Source organism: Mandrillus leucophaeus, unplaced genomic scaffold (assembly GCF_000951045.1).
Source record: "Mandrillus leucophaeus isolate KB7577 unplaced genomic scaffold, Mleu.le_1.0 Scaffold19, whole genome shotgun sequence".
Classification (NCBI taxonomy): Eukaryota; Metazoa; Chordata; class Mammalia; order Primates; family Cercopithecidae; genus Mandrillus; species Mandrillus leucophaeus.
Window position 1 is genome coordinate 6758965 of NW_012101920.1, and position 10933 is coordinate 6769897.

The 10933-nt window shown below is 52.0% G+C and overlaps 1 protein-coding gene across 1 annotated transcript in view; it reads right to left on the reverse strand.

Moving 5' to 3' along the window:
- The window catches only part of BMP7 (bone morphogenetic protein 7), a 75944-nt gene that overhangs the window by 13253 nt on the left and 51758 nt on the right, over positions 1–10933 (reverse strand). Inside the window, exon 4 of the mRNA XM_011978147.1 lies at positions 3363–3560. Coding sequence (XP_011833537.1) covers positions 3363–3560 — 198 coding nt within the window. The remainder of the gene's footprint in view (positions 1–3362; positions 3561–10933) is intronic.

A 10933-nucleotide genomic window follows, 5' to 3' on the forward strand; every position in this document is an offset into this window, starting at 1 on the left:
CTGGGCCTGTTACTATGTATGGATGTGAATGGCAACCCCCTCCTTCCTGTCCTAAATTAACACCCCTAAGGGCAGCCTTTGTGTGGGTGTTCAGCATTGAACCCCAGCCTTCAAGAGTCCAGCATAAAAGAGGCTTTAAATACAAATGAAGAAATTCAGTTGGTTTTTGATTTGGGAGACCACAGAGCCCTCTGAGACACCTGGAAAAATGGATCCACCTGCCAGAAAAGAAAATACACAGAATCCCTACACGCACTCTGGGCCACACAGACGCACTGAGGTCCATCTGGGGGCCCCAGGACATCTGCCAGGGGTCAGGAAGCCTTGTCTGAAAAAGGCCACCAACCCTGCTGACCTGCCTTCTCCCTTGAAAAGTAAAATGAACATAAATTTCAAGCTAGGCTAGGTGAGGAGGAAGAAGCTATTGGCACTAGAGGGTTAGTTTGGGGGTGGGGCTGCTGCTGTCCTCTCACCAGGACCTTTCTCGATAGCCCCCTGCTCCCCTTGGGTGCTTCCTGGGACCAACCGCAGGCCCCAGAGCTGATAAGCAGATAATAGCTTCCCACATAGTGGCAGGGCAGGTTTGCACCTCAGACCTTTTTCTGCCTTGTGATCAACCTGGAGCCAAGAAGGCTGCAACTCCTCCTGAGCCGGCCCCCAGACGGCTGTGTCCCAGCTCCTTAGCAGGATGAGAGAAGCACTCTGAGGAGGCCGGGAGCACTAACTTGCCTGTAATCTCAGTACTTTGGGAGGCAAAAGTGGGAGGATAGCTTGAGCCTAAGAGCTCCAGACCAGCCTAGGCTATAGAGGGAGGCCCCGTCTCTACAAAAAATAGCCAGCTGTGGTGGCATCCATCTATAGTCCCAACCACTCGGGAGGCTCAGGGCGGAGGATTGCTCCAGCCCAGGAGGTCAAGACTGCAGTAAGCCATGCTCACACCACTGCCCTCCAGCCTGGGCAACGACGCAAGACCCTGTCTCTAAAAAAAAAAAAAGAAAAGAAAGAAAGAGAAAGAAAATCACTTTGCCAACAAAGATGTATTCTTTCCTATCACTGCTTTAACAAATTACCAAACAAATTATCAAAACAATACAAACGGATGATAGCTCTGTGGCTCTGAAGTCCAACACCAGTCTCAGCAGGTAAATGCAAGTGTGGGCAAGATGGGTTCCTTCTGGGGGCTCTAGGGGAGGATCCCTTCCTTGCCTTGTGCAGCTTCTCCAGGCCACCCACATCACAGGGCTGGTGGCCCCGCTCATCTCCACCCCTCTGTCCTCTGTGCTCACATGGCTCCAACCACAGCTCGCAAAGGCTCTCTCCTATAAGGACTGATAAGGCCACCCTGCTACACAGAGCCCGCGTATTGGAAGGCCAGCTGATTAGCACCTGTGATTCCAAGGGCAGCCTTAACTCCCCTTCGCCCTGGAGGGTGACATGTTCACGGGTTCCAGAGATTAAGACACTGGCATCTTGGAGAGGCTGTTGCCCTGCTCATTGCAAATGGCTTCCTGAAGAGCCAGAGAAACAGCACCCCCAGGCAGCAGCTCCCCTGGCCGGCGGGATGGGACTGGGGATAGGGACAAACTGGGTTCCTTGGATCTGGGTGTCACCCCTCCAGTCCACTGGAAAGTGGTTTGTTGTGAGGTTCATTGATTCGAAGCTTTGGTTTTGGTCTGGGAGGAGTCCAGATGCATCTTCTGGCAGACTTGACACTGCATGTGGTGGGGCCTGAGCCAGGCAAGGGGTGTGGGAGGGCTGTCCACAGACGCCCACAGTGCCAGCAGGGCTGGTCCAGGCCAGCCCGCCCCCAAAGCCCAAAACCAGAATGCACCTTCTTGGGACCCCAGCACCCGCAGGCCACCACAGGCTGTCAATGTCGGTTCCCCAATCAGCCTGTGGGGAAAGGGACTGCACCCCAGCCGCAGCCCCAGTGCCCGGGACAAAACCAGGCTCCTGTGGGGGCCCCACAAATGCCTGGTGACTTGTCAGAAAGCACTCAGTGGGATTGCTGGGGACACTGAAGCTCATCCAGGCCAGGCAGATGGCCCTGGCAACGTCCAACAGGAAAGAGGGCCTGGGGCAAGGGACAACCCAGACCCCAGAGACCCAATCCCAGGGCTGCCACTTACCTACACCATGCCCTTAGACAAACCACTTACCCTCTTCGAGCCTCAGTTTTCCTCTCTGTGAAGTGGGAGGCCATCTACCTCAGAGCCTCAAGAACCACACAACATGATGGGCTAAAAGCTGTCTGCTCTAGAGGACCTGCAGAGTGCGACCCCCTGGAAGTCTCCTTCGCACAATGCGTTAACTTTACTTATATTTACTGTTAATGTTTGATTTGCTTGCAAGGAAAATATTAGCTTTAATTTTTTAAAAATTTATTGTAAAGAAACATTTCAAACAAACTGAAAAGTATTGCAAATCATATATTCTTTTTTTTTGAGACAGGGTCTCGCTCTGTCGCCCAGGCTGGAGTGCAGTGGCACGATCTTGGCTCACTGCATGCTCCGCCTCCTAGGTTCATGCCATTCTCCTGCCTCAGACTCCTGAGTAGCACAAATCATATATTCTTTAAACACCTACCACCTGGCCGGGTGCAGTGGCTCACGCCTATAATCCCAGCACTTTGGGAGGCCAAGGCAGGTGGATCACTTGAGGTCAGGAGTTTGAGACCAGCCTGGCCAACATGGTGAAACCCTGTCTCTACTAAAAAAATACAAAAATTAGCTGGACACAGTGGCGCACACCCATAGTCCCAGCTACTCGGGAGGCTGAGACTGGAGAATCACTTGAACCTGGGAGGCAGAAGTTGCAGTAAGCTGAGATCGCACCACTACACTCCAGCCTAGGTGACAGAGTAAGACTTTATCTCAAAAAACAAAAAACCATATATATACACACACACACACACACAAATATACATATATATTTATCAAGTATTAAAGTTTGCCATGAATTTAAAATATGTTTCATTTTATGAAATAAAGAAACAGCAAATTCTACCTCCCCATTTCTTCCTCCCCCTCCTTCCATGGGGTAAGCTCCCCGGGGGTCTTCCCATCCATGTTTCAGAGTCTTCCTTCATCTCTGTGTAGCTGCAAGCACTGCCATTGTTCTGTCTATTTAAATATCTACACGCTTGGCATTGTATTATACTAATGTTTTGCAACTTGCATTTTTAAGCTAGTTTATTACTTTTACAGAATTAAGATGCTCTGTGTAGGGAAGGATTTGGGGATTTTCTTCCTGAGCCATCTGGCAAGCACCTGAATGGATTCTGAGTCAGTCCCCTGCTGGGTCCCGCTGGGGCCCTGCTGGGTTCCTGTGGTGAGTCTGTGATCCCCCCTACCTGGGCGTACCTGCCACATTGGCCATCCGCAGGGCTTCCTGGTTCTTGGGCGTCTTGGAGCGGTTCTGGCTGCGCTGTTTGCTCCCCGTGGACCGGATGCTGCGGAAGTGGACCTCCGTGGCCTTGAAGAAAGCCACCATGAAGGGCTGCTTATTCTGGGGCCCGTGCCGCCCAATCAGGCCCGCCAACTTGGGGTTGATGCTCTGCCCTGGACAGGAAGCAGCCAAGTGCACAGAAGAGTAGTTACAGGAGGGCCACGAGCGGGACAGGGCTGCAGAGACGCTACGCCTCCCGGTTCATTCATGAACTCTTTATTCCTCCATCCAGCAACTATTTATTGAGTACTCACTCTAGGCCAGGTACTGTTTAAGCAACTTGGAACACAACTGCGAGAGCAGCCAAGAAAACATCCTGTTCTCTGGGTTTCCATGCAAGTGGGGAAGGCAGGCAGGAAATATAAGGGGTGGGGAACCAGGCTGAGGGCTGCGGAAGGTGGCAAGCTAGCGAACCCCATAAGTGCCACTCACATTCCATTGGCCAAAGCAGGTCATGGTATCTGCCTAATATCACGGAGTTGGGGGGCAATCTTGCTCTGTGCCAGGGAAGGTGGGAGCAACTGCAAACAACCCTAATGACTACAGGGGCCATCTCAGTAGAGATCTGGGTAACAGTGAGTGAGGGGGCTCACTGGATGTTTGGGAAGAGTGTATTCCAGGCAGAGGGAACTGCAGAGGTGAATGTATGGGGGCAGGAGTGAGGAGGGTGTGTTCAAGGGGCAGGGGTGAGTAGCAGGGACAACTGGGAGGGACAGAAGGGGCACGAGTCAGGTTGGGTCCTATGGGCAACACGAGCACCTGCCTCAGCCCAGTGTCCTGCGTGGCTGGTGTCCCCTAAAATTCACACCCATGAGCACCTGCCTCAGCCCAGTGTCCTGCATTGCTGGTGTCCCCTAAAATTCACGCCCACGAGCACCTGCCTCAGCCCACTGTCCTGCATTGCTGGTGTCCCCTAAAATTCACACCCACGAGCACCTGCCTCAGCCCACTGTCCTGCATTGCTGGTGTCCCCTAAAATTCACACCTACACAGAACCTCAGGATGTGACCTCATTTGGAAGCATGGTCTTTGCAGATGTGCTGTGGTCAATTAAAATAAGCTCATACTGGATTAGGATGAGCGTTAATCCAGTGACTAGTGTCCCCATAAGAAGGCCACATAAAGACACAGATGCAAACAGCCCGGGGAAGACAGAGGCCATGAAGCACCAAAGATTGCCAGGAGCCACTGAAGCTGGAAGAGGCAAGGAGGGATTCCTCACTAGAGCCTTTGTAAGAGGACAACCCTGTGGCACCTTGACTTTGGACTTCTATCCTTCAGACTGTGAGAGAATAAAGCCCTGTTGTTTCAAGCCACCCAGTGAGTGGAACTTCACATCCAGGGCCCTGGTTAGGACACCAAGGCACTCTGCAAGAAGTGAGAACCACTAGGGTAGGACTTTCAGTGGTTTTTATAAGGTCACTCAGGCTGCCCCTGGAGACCCGACTGCAGGGGTCAACCTGGAAGCAGGGAGACCAAGTGGAGGCAACAGAATGGTTCAGGTCAGAGGTGACGTGAGACTGGACCGAGGGTGGTGGGGAGGGAGGCTGGTGAGAAATGGCCAGATCCTCAAGAGTTCATTTTTAAAATCCACCTTTAGAATTTATTTTGGTTTTAACTTTTTGCTGTGAAATGATTACAGATTCACAGGAAGTTGAAAGACGATGTACAGGGAGGTCCCAAGTGCCCTTCATCCAGTTTCCCCCAAAGCTGACGTCTCAAATAACGAGAACACAGCCTCCAAACCAGGAAAGTGGCAGATTTAGGACTGAATTTGGGGAGGGATTATAAAAGGTGTGAGATAAAGGGGAGTCTCATGAGACTGGCATGCTCTTGGCCCAAGCCCCTGGAAGAAGAGAGGGGCTATTTACCAAGGTAGGGAAACTGAGGCAATGGAGCATAAGCTGGGAAATAGAGGGTAGAAGACAAAATGCAGTTTGGTTTAGCAGATATTATCTGAAATCCCTACTTGACACCAAAAGGAAGGTGTCAGGTGGGCAGCAGAGGTCTGGTCTAGGCTTGATCAATTGATCAATTGGAAGAGATGAGCTCTGGGCTAGTAAGGGGGGCAGCCGGGCCCAGGCCAGACCGCCTGGGTTCAAAGCCCTGCCTCTGTCACTTAATGCACAGCTGGGGCTCAGGGCAGAGCTTTGTGCACCCTAAGTGCTCAATAAATGCTAGCTCGGGGCAGAGTTTTGCACACCCTAAGTACTCAATAAATGCTAGCTCAGGGCAGTGGTCCAGATAGTAATGTAAGCTTGGGCATCCCCAGCATAGCGATGGGATTTAAAGCCAGAAGACTGGATGAGCTCACCTGGGGAAAGTGTGCAGCCTGAGAAGCAATGTGAAGACTGAGCCTAGGTGGCCTCTGTCTTCCACTGAGAGGTCAGGAGAATGCAGTGGAGACTGTGCAGGAGTACCCGGTAAGGAAGGATCTGAAAGAAGCTTGGGCAGGAAGAATGGGGACACCAGCAGGGTATGGGGTCCCGGAAAACAGGGGAGGAAAGTGGAGGGAGCAAACTCCATGTCCTGTGCTCTGCAGATGGACCCAAGAACACACTACCTCTCCATTGGCCGACAATGATGAGGTCATTGGCAATATATATGTAATGCCATGCCTGGGTGATGAGTATGTCAAAGCCAAAAAACAAAAAAAGCATCCACTGGAAACAAAGCCTATTTCACACATGACAGCACAAGCTCAGAGAGGCTGAATAACCCACCCAGGGATACCCAGCTTGGAAGCCACCAATCAGAATCTGAACCCAGATGAGGACAACAGGGAGTTTGGGGGGCTGAGCCTCTGCAGATACGGTGCCCCCAAGTTGGGTGGGAGGGGTCAGAGGCCAGCAAGTGATGGGCCCGTTCACATCTGGAATTAACTTCACCTGGAGTCCCCCAGACGGGCCAGAAGTCCAGAAACCCAGCCTCCCAGGACCAGATCGGCACCAGGGGGTTCACTTTGGTTTTTTAACAACTAATGTTTAAAAGAACACATTTCCCCCCACCCGCCACTATTTTACCTTAACCCCCTTTAACGTTCGGCTTCCCTGCATTCTTGAGCGGGGTTTCCCCGAGTTCACCCATCTATAATTTGAATGGTTCTATAAAAGAAACCATTAAAGCTGAGCCCCTAGGAATTGTGTTTCCCCCCTAGAAGGCTTTTAGGGCAAAATAAAAATGCCTGGCCTGAAAAGCTGATGCTGTTCCAGATACCTTAAATCCACGTGCTGCAAAAACTCTCTGCGCCTCTGAGCAGAGGCGTCTGGCTTGCTTTGGGCAGCTGTCAGGACAGCCACATCCAGGGAGCCACAGCCTCAGCTGAGAAGTGTCAGGACAGAGGGGCAAGAAGTGGGTCTCAAGGGTGTTTAAACCCACGTCTGCCACTAACCAGCCTATGCGGGCTGAGAGAGGCAAGTTGTATGCTGGGGCCTGAATTTCCTCATCTGTAAAATGGGGATGATGCCATGAGACACATCTGCCCCCTCTTTCCTTGGTAGCCAATCGGATTTTCATTGAGGCTGTTGTGGCTTACACAGCCTCCACACTGGCCTTAGAGGAGGGGCCTGTGGTTTAATAAAAGGCAGCTAATCCTCTGGCTACAGTGATTAGTTCAGGGATGAGCACATGACCCATTTTGGCCAATAAATGAAGGAGAGGTATCCTGGAGGTTTCTGGAAAAGAAGCCTCCCACTCTGGTGTCCAGAAGGAAGCCCCCCGCCCCCTCCTCCTGCCCTCTCTCTCTCTCTCAACAGGATTGAGGGAGGACGGATGGATGCAGCCACAGAAACGGCCACCATCTGGCAATCACAGGTGACCATGTTTCCAAAGAGGCCACGCTGGTAGAAGGCAGAGCAGAGAGACCGGGTCTCTCCCGACATTGCTAAGTCACTGGATCAAGTCAGCCCTGAAGCCCGCATTCTCACCCCAGCCACTAAGATGAAAAACCCTTTGACCGCTTAGTCTGAACTGGTATTTTGGGTTATTCTTGTCCCTTTCCTAGAGACTTGGGGACAGGGAGCATGGTGCCAGCCATCTAGGACCTGACATGGAACAGGTGCTCTGAGGGCAGGTATGGAATCTTCCCCTCTGTCACCGAGTTTGGGAAAAGGTTCAGGATTTTAACCTAAAGGCTGAACAACACCACGGCAGACACTTATTCACCTTCAACAACAACAACAGAAGGATACAGAAAATACACTGGCAATTCCTAAAAAGGGTTTAATATGTAGTCTTCATGTGACCCAACAATTCCACTCCTAGGTGTATACCCACAAGAACTGAAAACACAGGTTCACACGAAAAACTTGTACACGAGAGTTGGCAGCAGCATTATTTATGGTGGCCAAAAAGTGGAAACAACTCGATGTCCATTAACTAATGAAAGGATAAACAAAATACGGTGTATCCATACAGGGGAATATTGTTTGCCATAAAAAGGAGTCATTTTCTGATCCATGCTACAACACGGACAAACCTTAAACTCGCTACACCAAACGGAAGAAGCCAGATGCAAAAGCCACACATTGAATGATCGCATTTCTATGATATGTCTGGAACAGGTAAATCCATAGAAGTAGAAAGTAGCTGACTGGTTGCCTAGAGCTAGGGGTTGGGGTAGCAGGGAGTGGCTGTTAAGGGATATTTCGGTGGGAGTGATGGAAACGTACTAGAATTAGACAATGAGATGGCTGCACAACAATGAGAATATACTAAAAATAAATAACTGAATTGCACACTTTGAAATGGTGGGTTTTATGTTAGGAAAATTAGATCTCACATTTTTAAAAAGCCGAAAAGCAAAACAGGGGTGGGAATGACCCACTCACTGTGCCTTAGAGGGACAGTTTTTATGAATAACTGTAAGGATGCCTACCGCACAGTCTGGCTATATACTCAATGAATAAATGCCTGCCTCACCAACAGCAGACTAGGAGCTCACGGCCCACCCCATCCTCAACACAGCCCCAGGGCAGATGCCGCAAGCTCACTTTGCAAAGGAGGAGCAAGACCGAGTGAGGAAGACCTTTGAGCTGGTCCATGGCAAGGCCAAGATTCGAACCCTGGTCTGTCAAAACCAAAGCCTGCATTCTCTGCCATGACAGCTACAAGCCCTCGTGCTGCAAACACACCCAAGGCCTCCCTTCCGTCTGGGTATACAGTTGGTACTCAACTAGGATCAAGGCTCCCCAGAAGGGCATGGGGCCTACACATGAGCTTGGAGGTCAACACCCCAGGGGTGGGGAGGGGACAACTTCTCCCAATAGCTAGGTCTTTTTGTCCCTGGTATTCCTTGAAATGTCAAATGCCTGACTATAGTCATTTGGAAGAAATTGGACTGAAATACTCTAAACTCAGTTATCTGACTTTTTCCTGGGGTACAGGGGGCTCTGAAAACAATACCTGATGACTGCAGACAGAGGAAATCACAGAGAAGAACGTAGGCCCTGGAACGTCTTGCTCAGAGCCCATGTGCGGGCAGCGACCTCCCATCCATCTCCAGGCGCCAGCACCAGCTATACAATTTGCCAGGCCCAGTGCAAAATGAAAACACAGGACTTCTTGCTCAAAAGTGATTCATCATTTCAATGTAGGGACAGCAGAAGCAAACCCAGCACAGGGCCCTTCTAATTTCACCCGCACCCGTGAGGCTTGCCCCGTCACACACGCGTGACGCAGACACAGGGTGCGATTCCACGTGATTGGGATTGCACTGTCAATCCTGTTTCATATAACTCTGCCCTTTACGTAATATATTGCAGACATATTTCCACGTCAATGAAACACGCACTGACCTCCTCCCTGGAGGCCACAGAGGAGCTTCGCATCTGGAAACGCTGAGATAGAAGCATCCTTTGCCTCGTCCTCTTCTCCTAATGTAGGTTCTGTGTCCCAGGCTTGAACAACTAACTTGTTTTTTCATTGATTCATTCAGCAACTATTTCTTGAGCACCTACTATGTGCCAGGGGCTGGGGCACATCAGTGAACGAGAACGCGACCACCCAGGGAGCTGACTGGAGAGGGAGATCGGCTCAGGGGTGTAGAGTGCTGTGTCTGATGGTGGCAAGCACTAGGAAGGACCCAGGACAGGGTAGCAGGGACACGACAGTGGGGCACAGTGGGGAAGGTGTCTAGGAGGCACCTGGAGCACAGGGCGGAGTGAGCCGTGGGAGGCCTGGGGAGGGAATATTCCTGGCAGAAGGAATGGCACATGCCAGGTTCATGAGAAATACAGTGTGTTTCAGCACAGTGAGGAGGCCAGCGAGGCCGGAGAGAGTGAGCCAGGATCCAAAGAGTGTGAGGCCGGAGAGAGTGAGTGAGGAGCCCGAGGGGGAGAGGCCGGAGAGAGTGAGTGAGGAGTCCGAGGGGGTGAGGCCGGAGAGAGTGAGTGAGGAGTCTGAGGGGGTGAGGCTGGAGACAGTGAGCAAGGAACCAGAGAGGGAGAGGCTGGAGAGAGTGAGTGAGGAGCCCGAGGGGGTGAGGCTGGAGAGAGTGAGTGAGGAGCCCGAGGGGGTGAGGCCGGAGAGAGTGACCAAGGAGGCCGAAGGGGTGAGGCCGGAGAGAAGGAGCAAGGAGCCCGAGGGGGTGAGGCCGAGGTGGGTAGGGGCTGGGTCATGCAGGGTGTCCCAACCCAGCGAGGGATTTGGGCAGGGGGCGATGCGGCCAGGGTTCTGTGGTGGGAGACCCATTCTGAATGCCATGTGGGGAACCAACAGGGCTGGTAGAGAGAGTGGTGGTCCAGAAGCGCATCCCCTCCTGCCCGCCCCTCCTCCAGGCCCCACCATGCTCAGGGCCGGCCTCCCTGGGACCCTCACACATACTACCCTCCTCCTCCTCCAAGCTCAACACCTCAGGGAAAGGATGGTCTCCTTCACCCACTGCTCCTGCACAGAAGCCAGCTTTAATGCTGGCTCCAAAGCTTGCTCACCAGACAGGCCACAGCCAGCATGGTGGGCCTGCCCACTCGGGCGCGGTGGGCATCGGGGCTGCCTCATGCATGGTGGGATGTTTAGCAGCACCCTTGGCCTCTTCTCACTAATGCCATCGGCACCTCTCCATTTCATGACAACCAAAAATGTCTCCAGACATTGCTACATGTCCCCTGGGAGGAAAACCGTCCCTGGTCAAGAGCCGTGGCTGTGCAAATACACTCCCTAAACAAGCCAAGAAAGGAAGGTGTGTAAAGGTGAGTCATCGCAGCGGAGTCTGACCTACAGAACCCGAGAGAGAATGTAGTGCTTTATCAAGATGAGATTAATGAACGTAGAAGGTGCATCATGAAGCATCAACCAGTGCCTGAAGATTCATTTACCGAACACGTGTTCATGCCTCGGGTACTGAGCCCAGCACTACCCTGTGCTCTGGGGTGCTCCAGCGGCAAGACAGGCCCAGGCTCTGGTGGGGCCAAAAGAAGGAAAGTTCCCTCCCATGGGGAGCTGCACGCAAATTAGCCTGATTACACCTAGGAAGAAAGAAATGTAGGCC